Genomic DNA, 18557 nt, shown 5'->3' with positions numbered 1-18557 from the left:
TTTGTTTTCCACATTTCGCAAAAAAATGAATTTTTTTTTATTTTTTTTTGTTCCCTTTATTATTTCACTGATTCGTACTATGACCTAAATATGTATAAATGTAAGTATTTTAATTTATAATTGCTGTATCGCAAAACAACAGTTGATGCATATTCATATTATAATAACGTGCCTTTTTTTACCTTATATATAATCTATTTTAATAACATATTCATTTTATTTTGCCCTAATAACAGAGCTTAAAGACAAATATTGTATGATAATTTAAATAATATTTATGTATTGTACACTGTACTCACTTTGTTGGGATACTAAGCAAATAATGGTCTTTATGGATGCAAAGAATCCTTTTACATATTTTTTGTGCTAAAATGAGCTTATATTATCCCTTAGTAAAAATATCTTTATACACATAATACCTAAAAGAATTCCATAATTTACTGTAATTTGCATAATGGGTCGTTTACAAATTTTTGCAAAATTTTGGGTAACGTTATATGTTCTTATACTATGAACTATTATTATCAATCCATTTAATTGTCCAATTTTTTATAAAGAATAATGACAGTTTTTCAGTAGTATAATTATTTAATCGTTCACATATTTTTATTTAGAAATTCTTCGGAAAACCTGAAAAAGAATTACCGTCAGAAGATTTATACTATAAGTTCAAATTTGATAATGAAAATTTAGCTGAATATAAGGAAGATTGTAGTTCAATAGAACTATCACCAAAAAATGATAAAGTTATAGAACTTTGTAAAAGAGTTCTAAGATATTTAAAAACAACTTATGCAATATCAGATCACAAAAATTCTGATTACGACGTCTGCATGCTTTTGAATTATTGGACATACAACAGATTAAATGAAATTTTTGGATCCAAAGATACTAAGAGTATTTACCGGGCGTTTGCACAAATCCAACTCATATGGAATACTTATAATGAAATTAAATTAAAAGGGGTAACTTATCCCAAATGCGAACCATATTTTGAGATACATAGTGAACGAGATTGGGAAAAAAGAAAGGAATTTTGTGAATACTGTCTGGATTATAAAACAGCTCATACACTTGCTGGTGACTTTAAGGATAATTATTGCCAGAAATATTATGAATACTTTGAAAAAAAAGCTGAGCTGTATAAACATTTTGAGCAATATTGTTCTACCTCTGATAGAAAAGGGTGCCCAACTTTTTATGATAAATGTGAGAAATATAACCCAAAAAATTTTTTAGATAAACTAAGTTGTCATCCAGAAATGCAGAAAAAAAAGGAAGATGCTGCTGCTCTGGCTGCAAAAGCTAGACCTACACAACACGCCGAATCAGCAGCTGGAGAACCCCATTCAGGTTTATCAACAGATGAAGGATCTCCTGATTCCTCATCGTTAATGGGTGTCAGTCCTCGTATTGCAAAACAAGCTGGCGATGTTTTTCTGGGCGTAATTGTGACTTCTATGACTTCTGGCTTTTTGTACCGAGTAAGTACAATTTATTTTTACTACGTAACAGTAGTGTAAAGTTGTTAATGACTTGCATTACGTAGCAATATATAATGCATGTGTGACAAACATTTTGTATTATTCTTTTTACACAAGTTTACACCCCTGGGAAAGAGACTAAACAGGCGTTTTGGATCTAAAAATAGACCTATAAATGTTCTAAGTGAAGGAGTCGATGAATTATATAGTTACACACCAGAATCAAATAATTTTTTTTATGAGGGTGGACAAGAACATAACATAGGGTATCACCTTGCGTAAATTTTTTTAATTGAAAATAGTCATCAATGTCAGTTGAGTTATGGTAAATAATATCAAAGATGACAAATTGCGCGTGTGCAAACAGCTATGTTGGGAGATGTACAAAATTAATGGGAAAAGCAAATTATTAATAGATAATAATAACAATGTGGCAAGGAAATTCATATAAAACAAGAAAGTGTAACAAATTAATTGTATTATTTAATCACATATAAGCAGAAATGTGTCAAGTTAAAACTTAAAAAAAAGCAAATATTGCGTAACTTAACTAGCCCAGCAATAAACAAATATCAGCTCTTACAAAAGATCTTTTCTTTTAGTAATTACTCTAATTGATATATATCATCAAAAAGGAAAATGTATCAATAATTAGTTACAACAAATGACAAAAAATGTACAGTTATACGAAGTAATATTGTCCACTTCGCAATGCTATTCTTTCAGCGCTTCAACAGCTCAAGTAATAAATAAAAACATAAATAACAAAGATTCGCTATGTTTTATCCCGATTAACCTTTTAAATAATTATACAGATATATTTTGTTCACTTCTTCTATTATGAGTGCAAATCAATTAATCTAATTTTTTGCGCATTTTTGTACCTAACCTGATAAACCCCCTTGTCCAACAAATCAGGTTTAGCCAACAATTGCGTAAATAAATAAAATGTTTTGTAGCCCCATGTGGATGTCTCTACCATATTCGTCCTTCACCTTTCCTCTAGTTAACGCGTTTGTTTTATTTCACCCCCATAATATTTTTTCGCCAGGATATTTCCACATAGGCATATTTATTGCTTCCAATTCTTATCAGCAAATAAATGCCTTGGAGGCACCAATGTAGTGCCTCGCAAACGTTTGTGTACATATACACTTACTGAAATATCCAATTTGTGTCCATTTTTTTTGTACCTGATTTGTAGAACTTATGATAACTCATTTACGAATTCCGATTCGTTCCTCCTTCCCCATTCACTTTTAGCGATTTCTAAGAATAACTTAAAATCGTTTTTCAACTGATTAATGTGCACACTTGAATAGTGTTCCTTCATATCTAAGGTGAAAGTATCATCCATAATTAACGTCTCGATTTTATCCCACATGGTAAATAAATATTTGTGCCATATTTTGTACCATATTTCTCGACTCCAAGTTTCGTTCATGTTATTTTCCTCTCGAAATTCAACATATTTTTTTAGCATGTTTCTATAAGCGGCAGTCCATTCTTCATTTATCCTTCCAGCCATTTCATTTAACTGATCTTCGTTATCTTCATCGTCCACTTGCACAGTTTCATCATTTAATTGGGCGTCCATCACGTTCACAAAATTTCCGTTTTCACCATTTTCTTGCGAATATAAATCCTCATGTAGATGAAATGTAAATGGATTTTCTGATTCTAAAATTCTAGTGCATCGTCCTGTTTTGCTCGTATGTAAATTTTTTCCGCTGGAATGATGCGTAATAGCGTTCCTACGAAGAAAATTAATTATGGTGTTGTTCGAAAAGGCTCATCAGGTTTTTTTTTTTCTTTCTTTTTATCACATTAGCTATGCGCGGCATAAACAGTTGAGCAAAACCAATACGCATATACAACGTTGGTATAATTCAATTGGTAGTCAGTTTTACTTCGTAGAATAAGAACAAAGGTATTCCCAACAAATAAAAGTTAAAGTGATAATACGCAACAACGGGTTACGCATATTTAGTTTTTTCTTTTCAAAGAAGAGTTACAATAGTGTTTTTCCCCAAAGTAATCTATATCGTTTTCTAGTAAATAAATTTTACTACCAAAGGTTTTCACGACATATGGGTTACTTCAGGTATTCGTTTTGAATCTATATTTTGACAAAATGAATTAGTAAAACATTTAGAAATAAGAAAAGCTATGCTCTTTACTGTTATCGTTATTTACAAGTTGACTGCTTTTTTTATTAATAAGGATTATTAGGATATGCATACGTATAGACTATACTTTTAAAGAATCAAAAGTACATAATTTGGAAAATTAATCTTTTCAGCGGTATAAATTGGGGGGCAGAAGTGCTAAAAAAATTGGTTTAATTAAATTCTTACAAAAAAAAAAGGCGAACTGAAATTAAATTGACCTAAAATACCAAAAAATAATTAATTCTAATAATTCAAATCAATCTTAAAAATGTCATTTTAAAACCAAATAATTATTTTAGCATTATTATATTAGTATTTTTTTTTTTTTTTTTCAAATTTCGAGTAAAATACAACGAACAAATGCAGCGCAGCCAACATCGTATTTTACGAATTACTCTTTAAAATAATTCCGCCGCGATAAAAATGCTTCATATACCCGCACATTGTAAAGCCGTTTTATTTATTTATAATCGTTTACGCGTATTTTAATTTTTATTTTATTCTATTCTTAGAAATATTTGTCCTATTATTCATGCTATGGAGCTGTATTTTATATATTTCTTTCAGTTCTAAACGTTTTTATACATATAATGAGAAAAAAACTATTTAAATGAAACGGCAGATTATTTGTAAAACAAATAAATAAAAAAAAAAAAAAAAAAACAGTATATTGTCCATTCTCACAGTGGTAACATATAATAAAAATTATCCAAATTTCACATCAAAATTTAGAGAATTTTTTTAGAAAGCGTTTTTCTAACAGCATATTCTACAATCTTCTTCCTGTAAAACACTTACAATTAAGAAAAATTGTTACGTAAAGAAAATTTCCCATTTAATAAAAACTCCTTTGTTTTAAAAATCGCTTATTAAATTATAAAAAGTATTTTTCTTCGGCTAACATAAATGTTTAATTTTGAGATATGTACTTTTATTTTGATGATAGCTCGTAGAAGTATTACAACTTCCTATATAATAGCCCCAAAATAAATGGCATTATGCATCAATGAACATCAATTTTAGTATGTTAATCGCGAAGAAAGGAAGATGTTGTTATACGAAAGGTTCGTATAAGAAAATACATCAACTTTTGCATTAGGAATGAATAAATACTTCAAGGCAATTTTTTTTTGCCTACATTCTTGTGTAATAAAAAATTCATCCGTTGTTCTATGCACCAATTATACGTATACCATAAATAAATAAACAAATACATATATCATTATGCGATGATACCTTTAGGGTATTGTACCACTAATAGTACCGCTAGAAATTGTAATATCTTTCCATGTGATAAATTCGATAATACATAATCAGGGTAAACATTTTGCCTAACATAATTGACAGTTAAATAAAGCCTTTTCATAGGCGAAATAGGTAATTTCATCTGCAGAAAAGGTAAAGTGTTGTGCAACATATAGATAGATCGTGACATGCTATTTTACTGCTTATAATTGTTTTATATTCACAAATATTTATTTGTCATGGAATTAAGATGACTGAAAATATACCAGAAAGCACACTTAAGCTGTTAGAAAATGAAGTAACTATTCTTTTTTTTTGAAAATTAAATTATATCTTACATAAAATGGGATAATTATTTTCTAATTACACAATAAAAAATAATTAATTTAAAATAGGTATTTATTAATTTTAATTCTTCTTTTCTTCAATAGGATGATTTTAAAAATAAAGCGCCCTTGTACATTCTGTACGATAAGCTTAATTCAGTCAGCAACACTTACAACATTTCTACTTCATGTACTAAATTAAATTCTAATAATGTTATACAGCCGTGTCGTGTTCTGGAAGAAACATTAAAGAAATGGACTGAAGATGGCACTCTTATTAATCACGAAACTGTCATAGATGATAATACGTACTGTACATACATGGTATATTGGTTATATGGTAAAATAATAGACAATAAATTTAATAACTCCGATATTTATTGGCTTTACAGTAATGTACTAAAACTGTTAAAAAGTAAATGCCCTAAGGATAGAAAGTCCAATATAAAAAAACTATATAATATAAATATATTAAAAAATAAGAAGGAATTATATGATTTTTTAGAATTCTATGACACTATAGAGGGCATAGTTAAACAAAAGGAGTACGCACACATAAAAGATTATTGCGAATACATAAAATATATTTTTAATTTATTCAACAATATTCACCAGGATTATAATTCGATACAATCAGGATATTACGATGAAGAAATTAAAAAATTCGAAGAAAAATTTAAGAATGTGGAAGACAAATTATCTATTTTAAGTAAAAGCTGTTCCGGGGATTATTTATACTCAGTATTTAATAAAGTTAATAAAACATTTCAACATTTGGAACAAGAAAAACCTAAAACAAATGATAAAATAACATTTCCGTCATTTAATATCATAAAAGAGGTACATCATTTGAGTTTTTAATAAATTTATATGAATATATATTTTTATCTTTTCTACGAAAATCCTATTCATTACACATTTACATATTATATTGTTAAGAAATCGAAATTATAAATTTTCTGATAATAAATAATATTAAACATACATATATATGTATTTCCTTTTGTTCAGAAAGAGACATGGAAGAAAACAAATTTGTATAAATGTTACGACGAATTAGATAAAGCTTATAAGGATAAATGTACAAATGGTACATGTAATTGTTCAAAGTATTATTATTTAAAAGACAATACTGTCGTTTGCAAATTATGGGAAAATTTACAAAACATATTAGATAATTGGGATGGTCCAGATTCTAAATGTCTAAGTTTGGGTACTAAGAAGGCCTGTGATTATTTACACAACTGGTTATATGGAAAATTAGCTGAAACCAATGCTTCACTCAAAGATATTCATTTGTTTTATTATGAATGGCAAAATTTTTTTTCTGAACAGAAAATAAAAAATTGCTTTAATAAAAATTTTTCTAATTTGAGAATAGACCAATTAGCATATAAGAAACAATTATATGAATTTGTAGAAAATTATCCTATTACAAAGGATAAATTGGCAGCTGCGGACACTAATGACAAAAATGAATATTGCGATTATATAAAGGAAATTTTTGAATTATATAAAAAGGTATCACATCCATATACTTCTTACGGTTATAACGAAGAAATAAATAGTTTTAAAAAAATATTTCTGAAAAACTATCATGAATTCCACTTCTTAAATGAGAAATGTCCAGATAGGTGTCTACATTTAGTATTCAATAATAACAATAAGGATTTATGCCCCTCTGAACAAGAACAACATAAATATGTTCAAGATGTCCCTACGAGTTGTAACAGTGCAGAAATTTCTACACCTGATCAAAAGGAAATACCCGATTATGTAGATTATTATTTTTTTATTAGAATAAATTTTGCAACTTATAATTTTAAAATTTTGTGTTCAATAAAAGAAAAAAGAAAAATTTTGCGAATACCATATTAAGTATTCATTTTATTTATGTTTTCGTTTGTATTTTAGTATGAACTTTTTCAGGATTTAGATTTTTATAAGCATTATAAAGATTTTGATGATACTTCTAATTTACCTGAACATACGAAGTTTTGCGATAAAATGAACCCCTTTTTGCCAAATAATACCAATGATAATAATTTCTGCTCTAAGATTGTCCGGAATTTAATAAACTTATCGCTATCGCAACAAGATGAACACGATGAACGATGTCTATACTTTACATACTGGATATACGACACTATATGGAAGCACTTTGGAAAAGGTTATAGTAATAAATGCATCTCAGATGTGATTCATATGCTTCTCAATTTCATGTCTAGAATTAATCGCGACTTAGTCAATACGGTTTGTTACTTGGAATACTATTCCGATGTTAGCTTAAAGGAATGGAAGGAAATGAAATATCTGCATGACTATTTTAAAGGTTATAGTTCTTTTACGAATGGAAATTTTAATGATGATGGGAAAAAACAGAAATTATGCGATTATATAACTCATGCTAATAAACTGTATAAAGAGCATATACAAAAATGTTGCGTGTGTGTGAATAAGCCAAAATTTTCCTGTTATGATAAATGCCCAAAGTATTTCAAATGCGATAAAACATATTATCCTTATGATCTTCTGACTAATTTAAGTTGCGCAAAAGACCAAACTAGCGAACACATAGACACGTTATTCGAGCCTGTAATATTTGATCCCAAGTATATAACGGATATTCCAAAGCCTGTATCCGATGTTAAAGCTGTAGAATATACATTTGAATATCTCACAAGCGATCCTTTCTATTTGGCCTCCTCGTCGGGTTTTGTTTTTATTGGAATGTGTTTCTTCTTTTTCTTTTTCTACAAAGTAATTATGAATTCCACTTTGGTGAATCAATTTTTGTGTACATCACTATTTAAAAATTATTTTTAATAAATATATGCAGTTGTAGAATAAATGTGTTAATCGCTTCTTACATTTTTCACCTAAATGTTAGTTTACTCCAATTGGGATATGGATAAATAGAAGACTAGAAGGGAAGATAAAAATGCAGAGCATGCATCATAATTCCCCTGTGCAGATGCCACCAGCGCACGCTTCCAAAGCTGCAAAGAGAACTCCTCAAAGGGAAAGAATACGTATAGCCTATCACACTTCATGAAAATTGTTTTCGCACCTTAGCAAGTATAAGTCTATTTGGATAAGTAATATTTGTGTGCATACAAATGGGATCATTTCTCTAACCATATATCTAACCAAAAGGGGGAATGTAAAAAGGAACCATTAAAAATGTAGAAAAAGCAAAATTGATACAGTTAATAAGTTAAACGTTCCCCAAATGTACCTCCCATAGAGACTAACCTTTTGTCATATTTCGCAAGTCGGGCCTAGCGAAACGGTGCATGTTATGTGTATTATAAAAATGCGTATGAATTCTATGAATAAAGGGAGATAAACTATTCAATCTATTTTAAAAATTCCAAAAAAGGAAGCGTGTTGGCATGCTTCTTAATAATTGTAATAAAATTGGTTGCAAGTGTATTTATGCCGTAATATACTGTAATTTCAGAAGTACACATTGTAAACAACTTTGAAGTGCATAATGAAAAAATAAACATCAATAATTATGGAAAAACGAAAAACTACTTTGCCATTTTGCTCGCAGACACATTCATCAGCTGCGTTAATAAAAAAGGATTTTCCTTTTTTTCTTACTAAGTTATTCGTTTTTTTATACTTTGTTTGTAACTTTTTTTTATTGGCTTTTTTTTTGTCCCTTTTTTGTTTTTTTTTTGTGCCTCTCGCATTAAGTATTCAATTTTTTTAATGCAAAAAAGTTTCAATTTTGTCATAAAATAATGTTATTAAAATTTTCTGATGTAACTCACCGTCGCATAAACACAATTGTTATAAACGACATTTGCTTAATCTGTCTATTGGCACCATACTAGTGCGTGTAATTTTTCACATAAAAAAGACTTGCTCGATTTATTACAAAAAGGGTTTCTTCGCAAAATATGCGAGCCCTTCTCTGCTGCATCAACTTCATGTAAAATGTCAATAATTTCGCGTAATTATATTTTCGATGAACGTCGAATTATATGTAGATAAGCACTTGAGGTTATTAAGATAAGACAGCTTAATAAATGGTTCATATCAGTCTATTAACCACCTCTCATTAGTTTTATAATAATTAATTTTTCTCAATTTTTATTTTGTCTTGCTTATTATATTATTCGTCTACCCTTTTAAAGCAAGATGTGTAATTGCTCTGTTACTAAAAAAATGTCACCCAGGTAATAGAAGCGTTGTTACACACCCGTGGTACTTTTCACAAAGTTTATGGAAAACAAAAATTTCACGAATAATTAATGTTTAAAAATGTATTAACAAGTTTTTACAAAAAAATGGTTCTAATGTGACAAATTATTAAAAAAAAAAAAAAGACAACGAAGAAGCAGAAACAACAACAAAAAAATATATACAATAAAATTATTAAATTTATATTATTGTATATAAAGCTTAATAAATGACACATTTGGAGTTTGTGAATCACACTCTTATATGTGCATATTCATATGCTTTTCAAAGGAATGGCATTTCCCCATCACGTCTACATATACCTTTTTGGCAACTATGCTTAGTTAAAATTAGGTCTAACAGTGTTGCCTTATTCGTGTAAGGATAATATGCACTAATGCCATTTCTATTTTTTGTTCATAGAATTTCTTCTTCATTTCGCTGTACATTTTTCTATTATTATATGTCTGATGTGTGTTGTTTTTCATATGTTAATCACTCTTTAGACATTGAATGTCCATGGTACTCCAATGTTATATAATATTTCACGGATTTTTCTTATTTAAATTCCCTTTTTTAAACTTTTCCCATTTTTCTCTGACTATATATATGAGTGATGTATTCCCAGGTTGATCCTTCATTGAATGGAAACACATTAATATCGATTTTTAGCATCTTCCATATTTCCTTATTTCTACAATGTTCTAATTAATAAATACATTTAAAGGATAAACGGGTGTAAACATCTTTTATATTATTTCCATTCTCTATTAATAAACTATGCGTGCAACTTGTTTATCAGTATTATCGCGCGGATTGATAAGCTATTTGTATTCTACGGTTTTCCATATTTACATTGGGATTTTGTAATTCTGGGTTTAATAGTCTCTGATCATATACCTCATAAGCGTCGTGCCTTCTGTTTGTCTTCTTTGAGCTATTAAAGCAGTTTCCTAAAGGTGTAAACTAGTATAAAAAAAAAAAAAAAAAAAATGAAGCATGATAAGGTGTTCATCTTATAATTGCAATTATTTCTTCACAATAAATAATAAACGTACAAATTTTACAATGCAGCGTTATATCTGTGCTTACTTTACAAAAAATAAAAAAAATCATGGACATTCCCAGTAGAGTGAGCACCCCTAATACGATAGTGTAGAAAGGGTCATATTCTTCCACACTATCCGTGTCCACCGAAATGGAAGGTGCAGAAGTACTATTCCTTTCGTTTTCCAATGTAGTAGGCCTAGCAGCATTAGTTTTAGATACATGTCGCTCTTCATATTTTCTATTTTTTATATATTGCGCATAATGATCAATGGGTGCAGGTAACCCTACTTTTTTGAAAAATTTACGGGGTATTTCATCCTTGCACTTTAATTTGGAATAGAGTTTATCAGGGTTATACTTTTGATCGCATTTAAAGTAATGTGGACATTCATCTGTGCACTCATTAGAATTATGATAACAAGAACAACATTGTTCTATATACTTACCATATAATGTATTTATATGTGAAATATATTCACAATATATTTGATCATCATTACCAGTAGTAGAATCTTTACTTTTAATGCTATCATAATTTTTAAAATAATCAAACAAATCTCTCATTTCTCCACATTCATCTAAATTACAATCAAAATAATAAAAACATGGCTTATAATTAGTAAATTCATAATTATTGTAAAACCTTTCTTTCGATTCATTATTCAACTCGTCAATATATGATTCATATGGTTTATTTGCATGTTTACTTTTAAGCTTATCTCGTGTTGATTTAAATTTCTCCTTAAACTTATTATGTATATCTTCAGATTTATCGAGAATGTCATTTCCTGTTAATTGATAATTGATATCATGAGCTACCTTAAAAATTTCGTGAAAAAAAGGTATTTCATATATTCTTTTTTTATTGCCTTTATATATATTTTTTATTTCTTCATAAGTCCAATAAATTAAATATAGGCAGCGATCATTTACATTTTTTTCAAGAGATTTAATATCAGATAAATTTGTTCTTAGATTTCTTGCTAACTTTTTGCAAAACTGATAAATCCCTGGGTAATTGCTTTCTAATTCTTTTAATTTTTTGCAATCAATACAGTATTTATCTTTATCAACGGTATTATTCAATTTTTCATATATTTGATAAGCTGGTAAATCTTTTAAGACAGTTTCCTGAAAATTAAATAGCAAATATTATATAAAAAACACAGAAATCACTATTACAAATATAATGGTTCTTTTTATCATGTTGTCAAGTGTTCAAATAAAGAATTATATATATTGTTTTAATAAAAAATTATAACATACATATTTATGTTTTCTTTCAGGAATATTATCAACAGATGTTTCATTTTTTAAACATGATTCGGGTTCCCCTTTTTCATAATATATAGATTTGTTCCTTTTTAATATGTGCGTAATTTTATTTTCTGTTGTTAAGTTAAAATTGAAATCCTTTTCAGTGCAAAAAGATTTTAAAAGCGATAATTCATTATTTCTATCATTAAATATTTTTTCAAATTGTTCTATTTCTTTATCATACACTTCTTTGATATTATTGTTTTTCATATATTTGAATAAATCAAACATATGTTCAATATATTTGCAATATTTAAAATTTATGTTAGCACCTTTTTTCCCAAGTACAGTTTTTATATCTGTATAATATTCCAAAAAGTCGTATAAATCTTTTTTATCTTTTAGAATTTGCATATCATGTGTTCTTACATATGTCTTGTATGATTTTTCAAATTGCTCATTTTTAAAACATTTACTCTTTAAAAGTGTGTTCACATCCCTGTATAATTCATAAAGATTTATAACATTGATTTCAATGTTTGATAACTTTCCATATAGCCAATGTATCAAATAATCACAGAATTTATTATCATCAACAGTATCATATGTTTTATGACAATCTAGAAGTGTAGACCAGTTTGATGTAATCTGTTGAATGGCGCAACAAATAGGACGATACTCCTTGCTTTTCGCATCGCACTTTTCACAATTACTCGTACTACCATTATCATCATACCATGAATTCATTGATTGGTACGCACACCTTAGTGAATTTTTCGTGTTAGAAATAACCTATATAAAAAATAAAAAGTTAAGGTATATATATAATAAAATTTTTACTTTCGAATTTTACTTGTTTAATTTGTTTAAATAAAAATACATGTACAAACAGAATTCACTGAATAATCGTATTAAAAACTCTAATTTAATGATTACATCATCCGGAAACAGTAAACTAGGAATTTCTTTTACTAAACTTTCTCGAGACATTGTTAGAAATCATAAAAAGTTGTATGTGCATATAAATGTCTACATATGATAAATAGCATCATATAATCTGATTATATATTTAGTAATTCTTTGGACTAGTTAAAAAATATAAATAAACATTTCATAAAACCAAATAGGCATTAATTATATTTGTGATTAAGACATAGGTATACTACTACTATCACATAATGCACAACATATTAATTAAAATGAACGTAAAATTAATACATTAACTATAATGTTATATGGAAAAATGTATATTTTATTGAAAATTTAGCTTATAAATGTGGAATATAATTCTGTTAATAATTTTTTTACTATGGAAAAAACTTTGCTTAATATCCATAAGTATAAATTATAATATTTATTAAAATAATTTTATACATCCTTTTTGTTGCAATATATGTTTCGCAGTAGACTCAGTATATCTTAAAGTTTCCTTTTATACCAAGAATTGCTGGGTTGTCTCTTTAAATCAAATAATTCAATTATTTTATAGAGTTTATATTTGTCGTTAAGACGATTACTACTCATATTGTTTTCCCACATTTAACCGAGTGGGTAGTAAAAAATAGTAATTTTATACAAATAAAATATGCCTTGGACGAACAGTACATATAATATGTGGAAAATGTTCCCTTTTATTATATAGAATATAAATTTTCCGCGATTTTTTTTTTATTTTAATAATAATTTTATTATTATAAATAGGCAATGTACCGTTTTTACGAAAAGGTGCTATTTATTCCTCTTCATTAGACGTGATAGGAAAATTCATATTTCCGCTTGTATAATTTTTAAAATATATTCGTATAATATGTATATATCCTTTTAGACATAATGTTATAAAAATAATTTCCTAAAAACAAAAATAGACTCAACCAGAATTATACGTCAAATGGATAAAATTTTTTTATAAGGAGTTAAGATAAAAAATCTTAGAAAGTCAAAAAAGGGGGAGAAAAAAAAACATTTACGTATATAACCTTAATAAAAAATTAGTTTCATCTTAAATGTAAAACAAATTAATATAATACATATGGTACATTCCAAGATATGATCATATATTGTTTCTTTAGAGATAATAAAAATAACTAAAAAAAAATAAAACCATGTGATTTGCCTATACATATATATGGTTATATTTTTTTTACATAGTTGCGTTTCATGGAAAGGATAATATACCAGGTAGTAAAAATTATTTTAGGCAAAAAAGAAGGAATTGTCAAAGTAAATCACTTTTTCATTTATATCTATACAATTTTACAATATAATTTGTAAATTTATTTTCTACGTTTGATATTAGACTGGAACTAAGCAAAGTTATCTAACACTAACCGTTTAGATGTCTTTTACTGAACATTAAAAATAAGGGAAAATATATTTTTTTAAATAAAATGAATTATTATAATTTACTAAAGAAACAATTCCATGGTGATCTTTTAACAACGCAGTTTTATAGCATCACTTAACACCTAATTATTTAAGGGCACTGTCATAATGATTATTGCATTTCGTCTACTTACAAAGGTATTAACTTAAAAAATGTTAAAATGACCCAATTAAAAAAAGGGATTTTACATCACCATTCATTTGGTCTGCATTAAATGGAAAATTTCACTTTGAATAATACTGCAATTGTTATAACGTAGGATGGGATATATTTTCTAAAAAAAGTAGTGCCATTTATTTGGAAGAAAAATATATTGAAAAGAAAATGATCGATGGATTATATAAAAAAAAAAGGCAACAAATTTTCCTTATGCTATCTTCCTGATATTATTTTCCCAAAATGAGTATTACGCACAGATTGACTGTACGCAAAATGTTATAATAATTGCCTCCCTACTTTCATTAGTTAAATATATTTTGACAAAGAACACTACAGTTATAGGAACATTAAAGCACTTAAATGTTAAGCATATGTAAACATATATGAATATATACACTATGGATATTTCTAATTTTCGTTAATACGCGAAAAGAAAAAGAACACAAATTGAGGTTCTCTTTAGGTGCACAATTCGAAATATCCTATCGCCGCGTATATTCACTTCATCCTGTATGGCTACGACTTCGTTCTTTTTTCTCGTCTTATTTATTAGGGCCACTTTAGACAATCGGGCCTTTTGAAATGTTACGAATAAAGGGAATTTTTTGGGAAAATCTTCTGTGCAATTTTTGTGCAGTTTTTTTGTTTACCTGTAGACCTAAAAAAAAAAGTGGAATCTATCTTTCTTTTGTAAAATGCATTTTCCCATTTCGTATAACAAATAAAATAATTCGGTTAACACGTTTATCAGCCAGTAACCGTGTCCTTGTACGCAATTTTTTTAATAATCGTTTTTGTTTTTCCTTGGAACGTTTTGTAAAACCGTGGGGTTATTTATTTTTTATTTTATTATTTTTTAAAACGTACAGTTTAGCTATAGCAAAGTCGAATGTGATAAGAAGTTACATTTAACATGTCACCATTCTTGTCACAAGGAAAAAAGGGAGTAACTTACATGGACGTATAAAATGGTTCACTAAAACGCAAGATAATACTTTTGTTAGAATATATTTTCTTGAATTGATAATATTCTACGATTATATTAAACACTGCACACGTGTAGCTAATACTTTGTATGTTATTTTGTGAACATAGTTATTCTGTTACTACTGTGTAAGCCTCAATAGGTTTTCATGCGAAACGAGATAAACTACCCCACACATTTTGATGCAACGTTATAAGGGCAGAACCCCAATAAGAACAATCTTATAGCGACAGAGGGCTCTCAATGCTCAAGTATGTACTGTGCAGCGTGTAAAGAAACATTGGCCGTTCTCCTTAATACAAGCTTCCACCTTTTTCATTCAATTAAAATAGAAAAAACAATTAGACATATTCGCACAAAGCATAATCTACAATAGCGCAAATAGACTATGGCTTATCATATTTAATAAAATGTGCATGTAAGAACTGTGCTGTACATATGAATTGCAATCCCTTGCAAAACGCTGCTTACTTTAGACATTAATTTTGTTTATTCTTTATTGTCTACCCTATGTTTCTTTTTCTCATTTTACTTAAAAATAATATGACTACACTTGAAAGTAATCACATCCTGTTATTTCATTAGTATGAGTAAAATTACGGACAAATGCATGCACCTAGTTCACAGATGAAATAGTACCTTTTAAAAAAGATCACTTGGGTACATTTCGAGCACGTTTTTTATTATATCACCTGTTTAGCCTTTTCGTAACTAATTTTTTCTATTTTCAAGCTGAGAAATTAAGATGAGCTCCCCTACCGCGCTGCAATGTGTACTTTTAAATTTGGGGATAACCTAACCATTCGTAATTCTTAATCTCATGGTCAGACATTCTATCTTCTAAATGCAGCTTAGTTCTCCCTCAAATGGCACATACGCACATGCACGCAATCCCATTTACATGTCAGGCGTTAAGCGACCAGGATCTACCTGCCTCAAAATTTGACAAAGAATTTAGACAGTCCGTAAATTTCGATGACCTGGAAAATGCCGCATTAGCAGAAAATAAAACGTTTAATTTGGATGAATGGAAGAGGAAATTTCTAAAGGAACTCACTTCTTCCTTCGAACAAATATCAGAAAAATGGCCATATAAAACTCATGAAAAGCGCTGTAGAGACTTCAACTATCACGCGGATTACACAATGAATTTGATTTCTTTACTAAAGGTTAAGGGCCCACATGGGAAGATGGTTCATATTCACAAAGATAATATTAATTCTATAAAAGAACAAATCAATCGGTTGTTCAAAAAATATGACAAATTTGAATGCGCTAGGGAAGAAAAGAGATACACACTGCAATCACCCCTGAGGAATGACTTAGACAACTTCTGCGAAAATAGGGACCATCTTGCCGAATGTGTAACTAGCAAAAAACAGAACTGTAAAAGATTAGTAAATTTTGTAAACAGCAAATATTACGATCTCTTTAGCTATGACACTTGCATTGTTGATTCGGACACAACGGATGGAAAACTTCTGCACATTTCGAATAACTGCTCATTGTACGACATTCCTAAAACGTTTTCTTATCCTGCCTGTGATAACTTCGAAATACCAGAGAGAATACAATCCATTCCATACTGCCCAATGGAAAATTTATCGCTCTTTAGTCAACTTGCAGCATTTGTAAGCGACTATATAAGTTATATACCCAATTTAGCGCAAATACGAAGGAGCGTCGTATATATCTGTTTAATCATTTTGGGAATCTCCATCCCATTCTTAATTCTATATAGGGTAAAAAAAAAATAATACGTCAAATGTGTTCATCTTCGTACTTATAATATTTCCTCATTAATGCTGTATAACTTTTAACTCTACCTTTTTAATAAATGTCTTATTTTCCTTTTGTGTAATAGCTTACCCACCTTGGAAACGTTTACCAAAAAGAGCCAAGAAATGACGAGGGTTCCAAAAATACATACGATGGATCAGAAGAAATGCTGCAATATTCGTCCGAAGATGAACTTTCAAACATGCCAAGTAGGGAATATCTTATATCGTACCTTCAAATGCAAAATGAGATGGAAAGTGAAAGTGTTTCATGTTCCCATCATTCGGATAACTCGCATTATTAAATAGCAAACACGAACTTTTGCCACATGCCAAAAGAGGGTTAACCAAACAGATGTTTTTTATGTGATAGTTTTCTAGCCAAATTTCTAACACATACATCTTTTTATTTCCACCTTGTGAAGCTCAATTTTGGCAAATTTCTCCGCTTAAAATGGTTACCTCTATTAAAAAATCACACGCATAAATTGCGTTCCAACAGTACATTCATATTATCAGTAAAATTATTATTCGCTGAATTTATTACTCCGCTTTGTAACCCCTCTTCGGCTTTATTTAAAAATATGGTTATTTATTCATTGTTGTTTTATTTCGTTATTTTTATGCAACATCTTTCCATCAACGTAAATCGATCTTACAGATGCATGCAAATAATGTTGTTACAACTGCATCAAAAGGAATAAGAATGTTATCTTTTTTTTTTAAGACAGTGGTTTTTATTTTCTTGCTACATGTTTGCATGTTTCCCTAACCGCTGTAACGCAAATACGCACAATAAAGTGTACAACGGCTAGCACATTTTCTTTCATTATAGGATACTGCCATGTCAGTAGTTGCACCACTTTTCTGCACACCATTTTAAGAGCAGTGTGCAGTGGCTAAACGCGCCTTTCATGTTTGTCTTATAAGATATATCGGAAAAAAACCATTCATAAACTTTTCCTTTTTTGTAAAAATGGAATTATCTCCAAAAATATAATGTACTTATTAACGACTAATTAAGGTATAAATGTATCGAATTCTCTCCTCATTTGAGAGGCTCAAATTTGGACAACCACTTCTAATGACAATCTAATATATGTATTGTTCACGGGGGACCATTTTACTGTGCAGGTTAATTTTATGAAGTGTGAAGAAATTACACACCTCTTTGGTGATACGTTAGTTTACTCATTCCTAATGAACGGCTAGTATTCAAAAAGGTTACCCAATTTTTACATTAAATATTGCCATTATTTTTTTTCCGAATTATGAACATTTAACGGACAGTCAAATGAAGTTAGTAAATCACTACGTGAATGTAAAAAAAACAAATGGAAACATTTTAGCCAAACACATGCCTCCCTTTTGATACATTCATGCCAAGAATAATGGCTACGTATCAAAAGGGTATTTATTTTTTACAAATGAGACTGACACAGTCTTATACTAAATAAATAACTACTTCAAAAAGAAATTTAAAAAAAAGTGATAAACAAAAAAATTACAACGATATTCAAATTTG

At 28.7% G+C, this 18557-nt stretch overlaps 4 protein-coding genes across 4 annotated transcripts, besides 2 other annotated features; 3 read left to right on the top strand and 1 right to left on the bottom strand.

Moving 5' to 3' along the window:
- Window positions 1–497: 497 nt before the first annotated feature.
- PVX_003485 (variable surface protein Vir4, putative) lies at window positions 498–1523 on the top strand (the record flags this gene model as incomplete). The annotated part of the gene is made up of 2 exons (XM_001612886.1): window positions 498–578; window positions 615–1523. 2 exons carry the CDS (start codon window positions 498–500, stop codon window positions 1521–1523), a joined length of 990 nt encoding a protein of 329 aa, XP_001612936.1.
- Window positions 1524–3921: 2398 nt separating this feature from the next.
- Window positions 3922–3953: a microsatellite.
- A 1197-nt stretch (window positions 3954–5150) lies between these two features.
- On the top strand, window positions 5151–8039 carry PVX_003490 (hypothetical protein, conserved; the record flags this gene model as incomplete). Its single annotated transcript, XM_001612887.1, has 5 exons — window positions 5151–5198; window positions 5332–6066; window positions 6562–7002; window positions 7156–7718; window positions 7988–8039. The coding sequence occupies 5 exons, from the start codon at window positions 5151–5153 to the stop codon at window positions 8037–8039; spliced, it is 1839 nt and encodes a 612-aa protein (XP_001612937.1).
- A 1992-nt stretch (window positions 8040–10031) lies between these two features.
- Window positions 10032–10051: a microsatellite.
- A 380-nt stretch (window positions 10052–10431) lies between these two features.
- On the bottom strand, window positions 10432–12474 carry PVX_003495 (variable surface protein Vir22/24-related; the record flags this gene model as incomplete). Its single annotated transcript, XM_001612888.1, has 2 exons — window positions 10432–11601; window positions 11737–12474. The coding sequence occupies 2 exons, from the start codon at window positions 12472–12474 to the stop codon at window positions 10432–10434; spliced, it is 1908 nt and encodes a 635-aa protein (XP_001612938.1).
- A 3646-nt stretch (window positions 12475–16120) lies between these two features.
- PVX_003500 (hypothetical protein, conserved) lies at window positions 16121–17011 on the top strand (the record flags this gene model as incomplete). The annotated part of the gene is made up of 1 exon (XM_001612889.1): window positions 16121–17011. One exon carries the CDS (start codon window positions 16121–16123, stop codon window positions 17009–17011), a length of 891 nt encoding a protein of 296 aa, XP_001612939.1.
- Window positions 17012–18557: the final 1546 nt, after the last annotated feature.

This window comes from Plasmodium vivax, chromosome 4 (genome assembly GCF_000002415.2).
Source record: "Plasmodium vivax chromosome 4, whole genome shotgun sequence".
NCBI lineage: Eukaryota > Apicomplexa > Aconoidasida > Haemosporida > Plasmodiidae > Plasmodium > Plasmodium vivax.
Note: the sequence above shows the minus strand (reverse complement) of the source record. Positions and strands in the feature narration are given on the sequence as shown.